We start from the raw sequence: 16955 nt of genomic DNA on the forward strand, positions 1-16955 counted from the left end.
TATTCCAGGAATCAGCATAATTCATATACAAATGGGTCCTTAAAATATAACCTTATATGTAATTAGTTGTCATTTAAAATTTTGCTCCCCTTAGCAGAAAATGCTGGTGACATAGACTGTAATGAAGAATTAAAATGCTGCTGACCCTTTAATCAGTTTGTAAATTTCCTCCGCACGGTCCGTTGTGGAGAAGACACAGGACAGAAGATGGCCACTGGTCACATGTCCACATCACATGTCCTGCACCTGCCAGGGCGGGTCACATGATCACCCCTCAATTTGGCTGTAGTCGGTTGGTTGAAGTGCATCCAGTATGGCCGGTATTGTGGTGATGGCAGTTACACATCATTGCTATGGTAACAGAGCAAGAAAGTCTGTTACATCATCACTGGGAGCAGAGCATAAGAGGGAGGAGGAGTTACTGAGAACTAAAGGATCATGGAACTTGTAGTTTCCAGTGGCGACCATCTGGGTGATAACTCCACCTACTTTAGAGAGGCCATAAATTTTGTAAATCATAAAATCAAACTATTTAAGCTCCGTTTTGTGACTAATGACATTGAGTATTGTTGTATTAATTTATTTATATCATTAAGGGTTTTTGTGTCAGACGTTTGCAACACCCTCGCCGATGCAAGGCAGAGCTGTGTTTGCAAATACGTCCCACCATGTAGCTTGCAGCCTGTGTAGGGTCTGATTAGCCTCACAGCATGTCACTACATCACACTAGATAACACAGATGAACTCTGCAGTGGTAGATCCTGCCTGGTAAGGCAGGAGTTAATTGCTTTATGTGATGTAAAATGTGTCATCCAATCACAAGTATTATCCTAATGTATTGTAAGCTGGGATGTAATTGGAGGAGTAACCACCACATGACCAAGAGCTGAGAAAAAGTGACGGTTGGAGATTTCCAACAGTCAGTTCAGGCAGAGAAGTGAGTCTGACAGGATTCAGTCAGAAAGACTAGCCAGTCAGATCAAGCAGTGAGTTAGACAGAGAGAGGAAAGAGGTTTCATCCTACCTTCAAGGGTGATACCTGAAGCACTCCAGGACAAGCTGAAGCTTCCTATTAGGACACAGCTACCTCCCAGCCTGCCCTCTGCATCCAGGCTGGCGATCTACCTCCTGTGGCTCCCTCCAACTGCAACTCAGTACTCCACCATTTTGTTAAGGCACGTTGCTGCGGTTCCTGTCGGTTCCAATAAAGAACTGTAAGTTGTTTTTGTTCAACCTCTGCCTCCGTCTGGTCCCTGCTACTACAGCTGCCATCATCACAGGCACCCTGTCCACCACACAGAGACTAATACTCTAGACACCAAAGGGTTGTCCCAGGGAGATCCGCTATAGCAGCCTCTCCCTCATCATTTCTTGCCAACACCACCTGCTGGAGACCTGCCAGGCTGTAGGACAGCCCTGCGGTTCCCCCATACCAAGCACCGTGACACTAGCGTGCCTAGGCCGCAACCGCCAGCCACTCAGGTACTGCGGGCCCCCGCTGACTCCAGGCCCCGAGAAAAGGCTAGGCCCCGGTGGGGATGTTGCAAGTGGCGTCACGAACACAGGATCATTACTTCTGTGCCTTATTCTGGCACTAGAGACTATCCTTTATTGAAAAACTACTGTGCTGCCTAACCCTGCTACCATTCGGGTATAGGCTCAAGTGATTTTGTGCTATATTTCACATTGACTTTATTACTGCTGCCAAGCGCTGTCAAGCATCGCTCCAGCAATCAGGGGGTTAATCCCTGCCAACGGACTCTGTTAGCTCAACTACAGTTGGTGCAGATCGGTTGAAGCATTTACCTCACAAGGCTGTGGCGCAGCAAGTATTTCCAGCCCGCCAAATCCTCACTGGCGGGAACTCCAGAGTCGTCACTAGGCTCCGCCCCCTGCGCGAGTGGCGCGAAGCACCGTGGAGGAGGAGCTGGAGCGTGTGCGGCCGGCAACGAAGAGGGTTAATCGGCCATCTTGGATTTCGGCGCAGGCCGCGCCTGAAGCCTGCCAGTAGCGTGCGCCTCATCCGGAGTTCCGGCGCACGTGTCCTGCGACTGGAGGAAAACACCGCTGAGCATCACCGAGCCCCTGCTGCCTGCCGGACATCGGGAACGTCCTTCATGCACCGGAGCTGTCCTGTCACCGCGGCTGATCCTGAGTGAGTACCGCTGGGGAAGTTAAAGGGGGGTAGAGATTGTTTCCAACGCTAGGTTATTGGCTCACATCCCAGGGAATAGTGACTGTGTCTTAAAGTGCCCACGTCCCATTCTAGTCATCGCCCATAGCAACGGACATTGTGTAACCCTACAGACTTCCCTCAGCTAGGCCAGTCATGTCCGCCCAGGACGAAGATACGGGACTGGAACAAGTCCCGTCCCCTGGTTCCTCCTCAGGGTACCGGAGCATGTTAAGTCCTCCAGAGAGTCCCTTCAGCCCTGCTACTGCTAGTGGCCCTGTGACCCCCACCATTATGCCTCTGACTATGCCATACTATCCGGGGGCCCCCTGGTTACCCCACTACGAAGGAGAATCACACACTCTCCCTGAATTCAGGGACAAGTTGTTAGCCACCTTCGCCCTGTACCCGTTCACAGAGGAACAGAAAGTGGGCATTCTAACCGGGCAGTTGAAAGGACCCGCTCTCAGGGAAGTCAAGTCTTGGCCCCGAGAACAGTGTCAGAATGTGGTCCAAATTCTTGATAGGCTGCGCAACACCTTTGACAAGTGTACTGCCACAGAGTTGAAGCAGCAATTCTTCGGGAAAAGACAGAAGCCCCAAGAGTCCCTCCGAGACTTTGCCCTCTCCCTACAGGAGACATGGAAGGCCATAACCCGTCTTGATCCCAAAGACGCTGAAACCTCTGATCAAACCCTGAGGGAACAATTCATTAATGGACTTGTTGATAGAAATCAAAGGTGTCAACTAAAGATCATCTCTTCTCAACATGCCCAGGCCTCCTTTCTTGAGTTTAAGGAAATTGCCATTGACATATTAGGGGACCGACCGCCTACTGGACCGCAGAAAGAGCCTGAATCCGTGGAAATGGAGGACTCTGCTCTAGGTTGCCATCCAACGCAGTCGACATCACCTACTCCTGCGGCTACGGAAGTTGCTGGCTTAGCAGGACAGATCCCTAATCTGGCGGACACCCTGCATAAAATACTCGATCGGTTGACCCAGTTGGAAGTGACTGTCTCCGCTATGAGGAAGAAACCTCCAGAGAACTCTGTACGGTCAGCTACCCCTCGTGACTCCCCAGCCAAACAGCGCCCAAGAGAAGCGAAGTCGTTAAGCACCTGGAGTCAGAAGAAACCCCGCCAGCGGTGCAATTACTGCCATAAATATGGGCATGAAGAGGATGGATGTCGTCAGTTAAACGACAAACCCTTGGAGCTAAGGGACGACCTCCAAGGGAAGAACCTGTAAGTCCCCGAGATGCTAACTGGATGCCCAGTTTATGTAACCATCAACGGAGTTACCCTACCGGCCTTAATTGATACCGGCTCTCAAGTGACCACCCTCCGGAGTACTGCCTTCGAGAAATGCCGAGGAGGAGCATCCTTAGTCCAGCCGCCCAAGGCTTACTTGAACATTATTGCTACAAATGGAAAGCCCGTACCCATCCGTGGCTACTCGGAACCCACGCTAACCATTGGAGACACTGAGTTAACCAGACAGGGCGTAGTGGTGACACGAGTGCCCGAAAACAGTAACTTCTCCCTGGTACTGGGTACCAATGTCCTCCGCAACTGCTACCCTGAAGTGCTGAAGGCTCTCCACGACTCCCTGCCAACAGTGTCCAATGGTTCCCGGAAGGTAATTCAGGAGACTATGCAGGTTCTAGCGGCGCAACAGAAGTTTGCTGGCCCTAATGGAGAAATCTGCAGAGCCCGGATCAAGGATCCCCAACCTGTCCGCCTTCAACCTGGGACTGAGACGTTAGTATGGTGTCGAGCCTGCATGGGCGTCCAAGGTCAAGACTACCAGGCGATAGTAGAACCTCTACCAGCTGATGAAGACCTGCCCATTCTAGCCGCCAGGAGCCTAGTCACTGTATCCCGAGGACAAGTACCCATTCGACTACTAAATGTGGGAGACTCCCCAGTGAATCTGAGAAAGTACCAGGCCGTAGCCACTCTCTTCAGCGTCCATCCTGAAGACTTGGTGGAAACCTCTCTGTCTGCCTCCCAAAAGTTGGAACTGAAGCAAAGTGCTGAAGGTGAGCCTGCCGAGCAATCCTGGTGGCTTGAGCTCAATATTGGAGATGACGATTTTACTCCTGCAGACCAAGTACAAGGTGTCCTGGATGTCGTTATGAAGCACCACCAGGCCTTCAGCAAACACCCACTGGATTTTGGGCAGACTACCCTGATCCAACATACCATCCCTACTGGCTCTCATCCTCCTATCAAGGAACGATACCGGCCCATACCTCCAGCCCGCTACCAAGAGGTGAAAAAGCTGGTACAAGAGATGAAGACAGCCAGCGTTATCCGGGAGAGTCACAGCCCATGGGCTGCCCCACTGGTCCTTGTGAAAAAGAAGGTTGGAACCCTTCGATTCTGTGTTGACTATAGGAAGATCAACAATATCACCCACAAGGATGCCTATCCTCTGCCTCGAATCGAGGAATCCCTCGCAGCCCTAGGGTCAGCTGCCTACTTCTCTACCCTGGACCTGACCAGTGGCTACTGGCAAGTGGCCATGGCGCCGGAAGACAGAGAGAAGACGGCTTTCACCACCCCAATGGGCCTGTTCGAGTTCAACAACATGCCGTTCGGGCTATGCAACGCCCCAGGCACATTTCAACGGCTGATGGAGAGATGTTTGGGTCATCGCAACTTCGAGACCGTCCTGCTATATTTGGACGACATCATCATCTACTCCAAGACTTATGAAGACCACCTCCTCCATCTGGCTGAAGTCTTCCAAATCCTGACCCAACATGGGTTGAAGGTCAAGCCATCCAAGTGCCACCTGCTACAACCTAGCGTCAAGTACCTGGGACATGTGGTGAGCGCTCATGGAATTGAGCCAGATCCAGAGAAGATTGCAGCTGTCCACGACTGGCCTACCCCATCAACCGTACGGGACATCAAAAGCTTCCTGGGATTTGCCAGTTATTACAGGCGTTTCATCCCGAAGTTTGCCCAGCTGGCGGCTCCCCTGCAAGAGCTTCTAAGGGGCCTGCCAAAAGAGAGCCAACGTTCCCGAGTATCCATTGAGTGGATGGCCGAATGAGAAGCTGCCTTCCAGATGGCTCAAGCAACGGTTGACTGAGCCTCCGGTGTTGGGATATCCAGACTACAGTCTGCCTTTCACCCTATACACTGATGCCAGCAAGCAAGGCCTAGGGGCTGTACTATCCCAGCTCCAAAACGGAACTGAAAGGGTCATAGCCTACGCCAGCCGTTCCCTCCGAGAACCGGAGCAAAACGACCAGAACTACAGTTCCTTCAAGTTGGAGTTTCTGGCGTTAGTCTGGGCTGTGACCGAAAAGTTCAAGGACTACCTGGCTGCATCATTCTTCACTGTCTTCACAGACAATAATCCCTTGGCGCATCTGAACACCGCTCGTCTTGGAGCACTGGAACAACGGTGGGCCTCCAGACTTGCCAACTTCAACTTTACCATCAAGTACCGGGCTGGTAAGACCAATGACAACGCCGACGCTCTGTCACGTCTCCCTGACCAGTGGGAGGGACCCTCCACGGATGCTCAGTGGGAAGATGTGGAGATGCCAGCGTTCTACGCCCGGTTTGTGCGTCAAGATGCCCAGAGAGTTTACTCCTTACCGTCAGAGGCAGCGCCAGCTACTCCTCAAGAAGAGTCAGAGCCCCCTGCGGAAAAGGACCTCTGGATAAGTCTTCAGGCTGATAGCCGCGCCATAGGAGAAGTAATGGACTATCTCTCTAGTGGGCGAGTGCCTGAAAGAATCCGCCGCAGAAGAGCTGATGGAGAACTGTCTCAATTGTGGCGCCAGAGAAAGACTCTGAACATGCATCAGGGTCTGCTAAAGAGAAGAACTCTGGACCCTATCACTTATGACCGGCTGTACCAGATTGTGATTCCCAGGAGGGACGCCAAGATAGTACTGGAAATGTACCATGACCAGTCCGGACACTTTGGCGCTCAGAAGACTGAAGCCACCCTCCGAAGACGCTTCTACTGGGTCAACATGAAGCCCGACATCGAAGCCTGGTGTCGGGAATGCCCAGCCTGCGCCATCGCTCGAGGAGAGCGACACAATCAAAGGGCCCCTCTACATCCCATTGTGAGCCAACGGCCCTTAGAGATCCTGGCATTGGATCATGTGAAGTTGGAGCCCAGCAGATCCGGTCACAGTTATGCTCTCACGATCATCGACCACTATACCAAATTTGTGGTTGCAGTACCTGTCAGAGATCTATCTGCAAGGACCACTGCAGCGGCCCTGTGGAAGAGCTTCATCCTCCCCTATGGTTGTCCGGACCAGATCCTTACAGACCAAGGAACAGCATTTGAGTCCCAAGTCTTCCAGGAGCTGTGCACTCTATATGGCTGCAAAAAGCTGAGGACCACAGCCAATCATCCCCAAGGCAACGGGCTTTGCGAAAAGATGAATCAGACTCTAATCAACATGCTGAGGACTCTGACCCCTGCAAAAAGGGCTGACTGGCCAAAACTGTTGCCCGAATTAGTGTACCTGTACAAAAATACCACTCATTGCTCCACAGGATACACCCCGTATTATCTGATGTTCGGGAGACACGGCCATCTCCCTGCTGATATGACCTGGGACATGGAGTCCCCTGATTCCCAGTCTTTACTCCCCCAGACTGACTGGGTTCACGAACACCAGAGGCGCCTGGCGGATGCCAGAGAAGTTGTGGATCTGCGGCTGGAAGAGGCCCGAGAGAAACAAAAAAGGGACTTCGATCGTAATGCCTGTGCTGAGCCTCTTGCCCCAGGAGATCGAGTGTGGCTGCGCAACAACCATCCCACCAGTAAGCTAGATGGGCGTTGGGAGCGTGAGCCATACCTAGTTAGGGACAGTCTCTCCCCTGAAGTCTACGAGATTTCAAGAGGAGACCGTCCACTACTCCGGGTACATAGGAACCGGCTGAAGAGATGTCTTCGTCCTTTTGCCCCTATGTCCACACCTCTCACCTCGACCCCCAACTTACAGACCTCCTTGTGTTCACCTACCCCCAGTTTCTTAGAACTTGTGACTGTGTTTCCACTCCAGTAAGAGGTACCCCAGAGAGACCATCATCCCCACCGCAGTCTCCAATACTGCTGCCTGTGGAGGATGATCCGGCTCCAGTGTCTGCAACCCCTGAAGCATCAGAGGCAGCTGAGACTCCGACTCCAGCGCCTGACTCAGAGGAGGCTGATGAGGAGGTTGTTATCTTCTCCAGGCCGGAACTTCGGAGGTCTCAAAGGGAGACAAAAGGTAAAGCTCCTGCGTACCTGCAGGAGTACCAACTGGTGTCACACAGAAGGAGGAGGCAGGTACGCTTTTCTGACACCGAAGTACTTACCACCGAAGAAGATACTGAGTAACCCCTGATGGGCTGAAAGCCTTACCAGGTACTCTGCTTATTGTACATATTGTAAATATTATTACTGCTATCCCATTTGTGCTGAGCGCCCACCATTCCACAAGAGCCAGAGACTTTCCTGGGACTCTCACCCCTATTTATTTATTTCAGTCAAGAGACATACCTTGAACTGCCCACTGTCATGTGCTATGATAGCACCCCTACAAAAGGACTCTGTCCCTCTACACATAGAGGAGACCCTTTGCATCTTTATTGCACTTTTCCCACTTCAAGGGCTGTACCCAGAAGATGGACTTTGCTATTAAAGACCTTCTGAGAGACTTTTGCCAACCTCAAGGAAAAGTTGCTACTTTATTTATTTTTATATTGCACTTAATGCCTTCCTTTTAGGTACGGACATTCTACATGCACTTTTATGCCTTTCCTTTTCAGGTAAAGAGACATTTTATGCTGCTACCCTGAGTAGCCTAACTATCTGTAACGTTTGTAATGTTATAAGATGTGTACCCATTGGGCTCCTAAGCCAATGTGAGTTTACAAAATGTTTGCACACTGTCAATTTATGTCTGTAGTTTGCACTAACCTTTTATAGGCTTTTCAGATTGTAGTGTGGCTGTGTCGGACCTTCCAATATGTAAACCTTGACCGCTATCTTATGCCTCAAACCAAAGCTTTGCAAGTGGGGGTAGTCCGTAAACTGCGGGTCCTTAGGGGACCGGGGGTGTTACAGAGTTAGCACCTGGATGCCACCCATACAAGGGTAAGAATGTTAGTCGGCAGGTACTTGTTCATTGTACAATGTTTTATTGTGTCACATATGCCAATGTAATGCATATATACACTATATATTTGTCGCCAGGGAAGAAGTGTTTATATAACAAATATACAGGCGCCGGTGCAAGGAGTGGATTACAGTACATGACACCACACCTTTCCTACTGTACAGTTTGGTTTAATGGCGTCAGCAACCAACTGTCACACATGTCCTTGTCTTAGTCCGACACCAACCCAGGTGCCTGTCTCCAGGACCATGGGCGGTTTGTCCTTACAGATCATGTAGCCTGCACTTCACAGAAGTGCCCCTATCTACCTCTGCGCCCCAATCAGTCTGTAGTCGAGCCGAGGGCGGCTCTTTCAATTGCCCCGGGGGTATGCAACACCCTCGCCGATGCAAGGCAGAGCTGTGTTTGCAAATACGTCCCACCATGTAGCTTGCAGCCTGTGTAGGGTCTGATTAGCCTCACAGCATGTCACTACATCACACTAGATAACACAGATGAACTCTGCAGTGGTAGATCCTGCCTGGTAAGGCAGGAGTTAATTGCTTTATGTGATGTAAAATGTGTCATCCAATCACAAGTATTATCCTAATGTATTGTAAGCTGGGATGTAATTGGAGGAGTAACCACCACATGACCAAGAGCTGAGAAAAAGTGACGGTTGGAGATTTCCAACAGTCAGTTCAAGCAGAGAAGTGAGTCTGACAGGATTCAGTCAGAAAGACTAGCCAGTCAGATCAAGCAGTGAGTTAGACAGAGAGAGGAAAGAGGTATCATCCTACCTTCAAGGGTGATACCTGAAGCACTCCAGGACAAGCTGAAGCTTTCTATTAGGACACAGCTACCTCCCAGCCTGCCCTCTGCATCCAGGCTGGCGATCTACCTCCTGTGGCTCCCTCCAACTGCAACTCAGTACTCCACCATTTTGTTAAGGCACGTTGCTGCGGTTCCTGTCGGTTCCAATAAAGAACTGTAAGTTGTTTTTGTTCAACCTCTGCCTCCGTCTGGTCCCTGCTACTACAGCTGCCATCATCACAGGCACCCTGTCCACCACACAGAGACTAATACTCTAGACACCAAAGGGTTGTCCCAGGGAGATCCGCTATAGCAGCCTCTCCCTCATCATTTCTTGCCAACACCACCTGCTGGAGACCTGCCAGGCTGTAGGACAGCCCTGCGGTTCCCCCATACCAAGCACCGTGACACTAACGTGCCTAGGCCGCAACCGCCAGCCACTCAGGTACTGCGGGCCCCGGCTGACTCCAGGCCCCGAGAAAAGGCTAGGCCCCGGTGGGGATGTTGCACGTTCATATTCCCAGAATACCCCTTTAATAATAATAATTAAAAGGTTAACTTCTACGGTCGGTTCTGGCACCGATTGTGGCAGTTAACCTGTTAATCAGTTAACCTGGCATTAACAGGCGGATGTCAGCTGTATTATTATTATTCAGCTATTATTATTCATCCTGTGAGCTCTCTCCATACATCTCCCGCAGCACCAGGACGTTATAGTATGTCCTGGTGCGCAAAGGGGTTAATGCAACTGTTTTTATAGAAAAATATGCATCGTTTATTTGTACCACTATGGGGTGCCAATTGATTAACGATTAAATTGATAATGGGCCACACATCATGCATACAATGAAGGTGACTTCAACACAGTAGATGCACAGTGGAGCAGAAAACCCCTGTAGCTATGATTTTACTAAAGTAAATGTAAGGGTTCAGTTCAAATGAGGGAGAGCGACGATGACAGAGTTTGCATAGGCAGGAAGATTACAATTGTGCTTTTATTCCTGGGTTCTAGTACCACACAAAATCCTATGCCTGTCCAGCTCTAACTTTACAGCTTGATAAATCACTATATGCAGGCCTAATATCTGACACCGAATACAATCTCAAAGTCCATACCTCATGTTGCACTATACAGGCGGTCCCCTACTTAAGAACACTCGACTTACATACGACCCCTAGTTACAAACGGACCTCTGGATGTTGGTAATTTATTGTACTTTAGTCCTAGGATACAATAATCAGCTGTAACAGTTATCACAGGTGTCTGTAATAAAGCTTTAGTCTTAATACTGATTCTTATGACAACCCAACAATTTTAAAATCCAATTGTCAAAGACAGCAAAAAAGTTCTGGCTGGGGTTACAATGATAAAATATACAGTTCCGACTTACATACAAATTCAACTTAAGAACAAACCTACAGACCCTATCTTGTATGTAACCCAGGGACTGCCTGTATAGTTTTTTAGTCAATGACCTGTTTCTAGGCTTCACTCCCCCAGACTGACATTCTGTGCAATGGATTTATTCCCCACTGATGATCTCAGCAAACCTCACCTGAGAACACATTGGATTACGGGAAACACCTGTAGTGGACTAGAGGTGTGGACTGGAAGACCCCCACTACCTTCCTGCCTCCAGTCCAAGAAATCCAGCCCATGTAACTATGCTGTACAACAGTAACTCATATCCTTCTGGATTACTTTTACCTTCCCTGGCTGATGAAACCAACCTTTCCTGTTTGTATCTATTGGGAACCTTTTATTTCAGCATGATTTGAGTGCCTTTGAACGTGGCATGGTTGTTGGTGCCAGAAGGGCTGGTCTGAGTATTTCAGAAACTGCTGATCTACTGGGATTTTCACGCACAACCATCTCTAGGGTTTACAGAGAATGGTCCGAAAAAGAAAAAACATCCAGTGAGCGGCAGTTCTGTGGGCGGAAATGCCTTGTTGATGCCAGAGGTCAGAGGAGAATGGGCAGACTGGTTCAAGCTGATAGAAAGGCAACAGTGACTCAAATCGCCACCCGTTACAACCAAGGTAGGCAGAAGAGCATCTCTGAACGCACATTACGTCGAACTATGAGGCAGATGGGCTACAGCAGCAGAAGTCCACACTGGGTGCCACTCCTTTCATCTAAGAACAGGAAACTGAGGCTACAATTTGCACAAGCTCATCGAAATTGGACAGTAGAAGATTGGAAAAACCTTGCCTGGTCTGATGAGTCTCGATTTCTGCTGCGACATTTGGATGGTAGGGTCAGAATTTGGCGTCAACAACATGAAAGCATGGATCCATCCTGCCTTGTATCAACGGTTCAGGCTGGTGGTGGTGGTGTCATGTGTGGGGAATATTTTCTTGGCACTCTTTGGGCCCCATGGTACCAACTGAGCATTGTTGCAACGCCACAGCCTGCCTGAATATTGTTGCTGACCATGTCCATCCCTTTATGACCACAATGTACCCAACATCTGATGGCTACTTTCAGCAGGATAATGCGCCATGTCATAAAGCTGAAATCATCTCAGGCTGTTCACTGTACTCAAATGGCCTCCACAGTCACCAGATTTCAATCCAATAGAGCATCTTTGGGATGTGGTGGAACGGGAGATTCGCATCATGGATGTGCAGCCGACAAATCTGCGGCAACTGTGTGATGCCATCATGTCAATATGGACCAAAATCTCTGAGGAATGCTTCCAGAACCTTGTTGAATCTATGCCACAAAGAATTGAGGCAGGTCTGAAGGCAAAAGGGGGTCCAACCCGTTACTAGCATGGTGTACCTAATAAAGTGGCCGGTGAGTGTATATCTTTAACTGCATCTCAAATGTGCTTGGGTCTAGAGTGGGGCAAGGGCAGCACCTCAGGCTCATTTGCATACTTTTAAAAGTCGATTTTAGAAGGAAGGAGGCCATAAATAACAAATATAATAAAATGACCACAGTCACAGTGTCTGGCTCTATAAGTAAGTGTCCCTAATTTTTCATGCTTGATTGTTATGATTGATTTCCAAGCTTAGCTCTATGCTGTCTTTTAAGAAAACTGAATTCACAGAGAGAGGATTTAAAAACATAACTTTTTATATATTTGTATTTATAAACTGAAAAACAAATTCATAAGTGAGTGTCTAAAAAATTGACAAGTAGCACTGAGAGATGCAGTCCTACATATATTGAGAGGAGATGGAAGAAAGGAGGTCACAATATGAGAGAGATCACAGGGGACGGGAGGCCACAATATGAGAGAGATGGAAGACAGAAGGCCACAATATGAGGGAGATGGAAGACAGGAGGCCACAATATGAGGGAGATGGAGGACAGGAGGCCACAATATGAGAGAGATGGAAGACAGGAGGCCACAATATGAGGGGAACATGGAGGACAGGAGTCCACAATATGAAGGGATCATGAAGGACAGGAGCCACAATATGAGGGGATCATGAAGGACAGGAGGCCACAACATGAGGGGAGATATATATGCTGCCAAGTTGCATTAAGGGGTATTATATGGGTTCTCAGTGGGAAGATTGGCCACAGGAGGAGGCATTAACCTATGTGTGTGGCATTAAGGTCAATATTAGACTATGTTTGGGGTGAGGCAAGGGGCAGAACAATGGCTGTGGTTTCTCTAGCCCAAAAGTCGGGAGGTAAGTATTTTGTCAGTTTAGTCTACAGAGGATTGGGATCACCAGACCTAATTTTAAAACATGACCTTATGATAGTATTCATGGATATAAGATTCATGGATAAGACCCACCATCTGCGGCCATTTTATGGACAAGAATGTCTCATAGATCAGGTATTTAAAATTGGATTTTGGCTGCACACTGTAATCAATATTCGGTGCAGGTGCTCCGGAGAGGGTCCCAATCCCATATAGTGTAGGAAAAATCTTGGACTCCAGTCACACTGCATAAGTTGCAAGGAAATTTTATTGACACAAACAACATGTGACGTTTTCGGTCAACAATAGACCTTTGTCAAACTCAGTCTGTATAAGTGATATCAGATGAGGGAGGTTGCTTATAGCAATGAAAGCGCTGCCATGAAGGGATGGCGGTCTGTGCCGCTTAGAGAAGTGTGACGCGCCACTCTTCTCTAAGCGGCACAGGCCGCCATCCCTTCATGGCAGCGCTTTCATTGCTATAAGCAACCTCCCTCATCTGATATCACTTAGACAGACTGAGTTTGACAAAGGTCTATTGTTGACCGGAAACGTCACATGTTGTTTGTGTCAATAAAATTTCCTTGCAACTTATGCAGTGTGACTGGAGTCCAAGATTTTTCATAGATCAGGTAATGAACAGGAGGCTTCACTTTACACATCAAGAAAGCAGTGCAGAGCTTTGACAGTATATTGGGAAACTACCGAATATCGTGCCCCCCACACATACACACGTTAGAAAACACAAAAAATAAAGGGTCCAACCCTTTTAATTTAACACTGTGAGTGGTACAAATGGTATTAAACAAGACCTCTGGTATAACAGACTTTGTAATAAACATTATCTTTAAGTGACAGCGTTCTAGGCATCTCCTGATAACAACCACAACCTCCAAATACATGCTGGGTGTATTTTGCAGATGCACGTTCCCTTTATACTGACTGCATTTGCTTGGTTGCATATAGCCATGTTTTTAAAAAGGTTTTTCTGCAGGCAACATTGTAATTTGCAATGTATCCACATTTACAGTGCTAAAAGTCAAGAAATAAGCCATCTTGAAAGTGTTCAGAAAGTGGCATGCATGACACAAATATATTTTTGGTGCCATTGATAAATATGTGTGTCACACCATAGATTAGAGATTTAACAAAAACACTAATATACTGATTATGGGCCAAGTAAAGCCTAGAGAGCACACATTCTGTAGTTAACATGTTCCCTCTCCCTTTCTGCATTCTTTGCATAGGCAGCGCATTAGGTAATACAGTACATGCTTTATGGCAATTTCAATTATTTAATATAATCGCATGCAAAAATAGATTCTTATTTCTAGTGCACTTGATAAATACGTGGTTCCCACCATAGATTAGAGATTTAACAGACACAAATATATTAATAAATGGGGGCCAAGTGGAGCCTAGAGAGCATACATTCTATAGAGTAAATGTTCTCTCTCCCTTTCTGCATAGACAATGCATTAGGTACTACAGTTTGTACTGTATGACAATTAAAATTATTTCATATTAATAGACAAAAATGTTTAGACCCAAAACCAAAAAATAATTTTAAAGCTACAGTACATCCAGCAGTCTCATAAACAGCCTGCCCCCCTGTGGTACTGGACTGTCATATACTATAATAAGTAGTTCAGTAGAGAGACTCCTAGAATCATAGATTCCAGATTGAGATATTTTTGGGAGAGACCAGCTTTACTGCACATTTGCATTTTGTTATATTTTCAGATCAATTGAAGTGTCTGCAGCTGGTAATACAACAGGTCAGAGTATATGTACATGAAGCATTTTTACATTACAGTATGTATTGTATATACAAGCTACAATAATAACTGCACAAAGACACTAACAAAAGCCCTTTTGCCAAGTTACAACACAAATGTGGACATAATTACTTAGTGTATTCACTGTTTGCATAGACACAACATGAACCTTAGCCTTACATGTTCACATATCTGGAAACACAGTTCACATTTTTCCTATTGTACAATTCAGATTCTTCCTGTACACCTTACACCTAATTCTTCTGACTCATCCAACCTGTTAAAGATGGAGAATTGGAGTCAACTGAACATTACCACTGCCCCTGTGATACTATAGACACAAAGAAAAGCAGGTGTGCACGCTTAACCTGCTTTCTGTTTACTTCTATGGGACTCCATTAATAACTGGTCTGGGGTTTTAAGGAGAGTGGAATGGACACTAGGAATAGAAGATTGATGGAAAGCCTCTGTTCCCTATTGACTTCTATGTATGGAAGCAGTGGCGTAACTAGGAGAGGCAGGGCCATATAGCAAACTTCTGAATGGGGCCCCACAAACCCCTTAAAAATATACATACAGTATATGCACACCTTATATACATATATACATACAGTACCATATACACCCATGCATCATTTACACAGACATACAGTACATACACATCACATCTGCATACACATTTAGAGCACAGCACAAATGCAATACCCCAGATGCCGGGGCCCCCTGACACTGTGGGCTTCATAGCAGCTGCTATGGCTTCTACCTCTGTAGTTACGCCCCTGTATGGAAGGATGCCTTCCATTACAAGTCCATCACAATATCAGCAAACAAGATGCTGGCTGCTTCCTATTCATAACAGAGAGGGTAACAGAGTCTGGCAAGCCCAGGTGTGAACTGTGCCCAACTATGAATTCTGCATTTTTAAGTCGGTGGGAGTTGAATAAAGTGGTGGTCGAAGGCCGCCACTACATTCAGTCTCGATGAGGGTCATTGCACATGTTCTGGATATGAAACACACATTTTGCACAAATTTGTGTGATGTCAATCTGTTGTGTTCCCTTTTCTACGTTACACCTACACACTAAAATATTTCTTAAGAACATTTTTCAGCGTGAAGTTATAGGGAATTTCTTATTAATCCAAAACCTTCTAAGGGTGCCGTTACATGATTGCGCAGGGTTGTGCCATGGCCGATTGCATATGCATTTCTATGGGAAGGCATGCAATCAGCAACCTGCCCCCGGTGCCTTGTATTGCCCAAATGAAAGACACTGGGGGCTGGTTGCCGATCGCTTTAATTCTGTTTCAAAACTGAGTCAATTCACAATCGGGTGACAGTGCCGGAAAGAGAATGGTTCTACAAACTTATACATTCTGTACAAGTAGTTACTAAATCATTTTGTTCCTAAACCAGCTGTAGTATATTAGAATGGCTGTGGTCCTTAAAGAGACAGCTCGTAAATTCTTGTCACTGTTTTTACTGGGATTGCTTTCTGTGTAGCTACTCAGACAATACACAACATTCATTTGCTAGTCAAAGAAATTCTCTACCTGTCTGCGCCCCTAGTTAATGAAAGCAACAGTTTAGCTGCAATATTCTGTATAGTACTGGGACATCTTTGTCACAAACATTCCCTCTTTAGAAAAAGATTACCATTTTGCAAGCATTTAATGCATTAAAGGTTCAGCCCAATCCTACAGTAGTTCTAATCTCATTCAGGCGGTGACATATGTGAATAAGCATTCACACAATCATAATGCAGAATAGATGTCATCTATGATATTGCAATGGCTAGAGGTGTATTAAAGACAATGCACAGACGTGTGTAGCTTCTTACCTTTTCTTGTTTCTTAATCAGTGTCCCATCATTAACTTCTACTCCTCCAAAAAGTGAGTTCTTTATCATACCAAACATTTCTGCTCAGTGTAAAGGATCTCAATAGAGACAGCAGATTGATTCTCAGACCTCAGTACTTTTTTCTTTTCTGATATATCTGAAGTGTCTATAACTATCCTGCCTTCCCCATTCTGGGTTGTGGAACTGAATGGGAAGTAGAGAAAGCAGCATTCTTGTTTGTCTTCCTGTGTGCATTATTGGGTGGAGATAGAGGCAGGGCAATGCCTAATAGCGTGACTCCAGTAGTGAGCTCAGCAGAATTTTGTGCTTGCACTCATTATTTAGGAGACAATTTTTGTGCATATAAGTGCAGTCTCATATAAATAATATACACTTATAGCTACACTATGTTCTCTGTGCTCCCTGGGCCTCATACTGTAAGTCAAAACAGTCTTGGAAAACATAGCTTTGTTGCTTTTACTACAGCCTATTTTGAACATTAACGCCTTTAGGACGTAGATAGCTTATAGCTTAAAGGACATCTACCACCAGGATGAA

General features: G+C 46.9%; 1 protein-coding gene across 2 annotated transcripts in view; it reads right to left on the reverse strand.

Annotated features, from left to right (window-relative positions):
* HEBP1 (heme binding protein 1) overlaps positions 1-16615 on the reverse strand; it is a 55017-nt gene extending 38402 nt beyond the window's left edge. The window contains exon 1 of one of the 2 annotated variants that reach the window (XM_072126789.1): positions 16398-16615. In XM_072126789.1, coding sequence (XP_071982890.1) covers positions 16398-16475 — 78 coding nt within the window. In that variant the 5' untranslated portion in view covers positions 16476-16615. Of the gene's footprint in view, positions 1-145; positions 247-16397 lie in introns of those variants that run through there. The other variant, XM_072126791.1, reaches the window with a different exon arrangement.
* Positions 16616-16955: the final 340 nt, after the last annotated feature.

This window comes from Engystomops pustulosus, chromosome 10 (genome assembly GCF_040894005.1).
Source record: "Engystomops pustulosus chromosome 10, aEngPut4.maternal, whole genome shotgun sequence".
Lineage (NCBI taxonomy): Eukaryota > Metazoa > Chordata > Amphibia > Anura > Leptodactylidae > Engystomops > Engystomops pustulosus.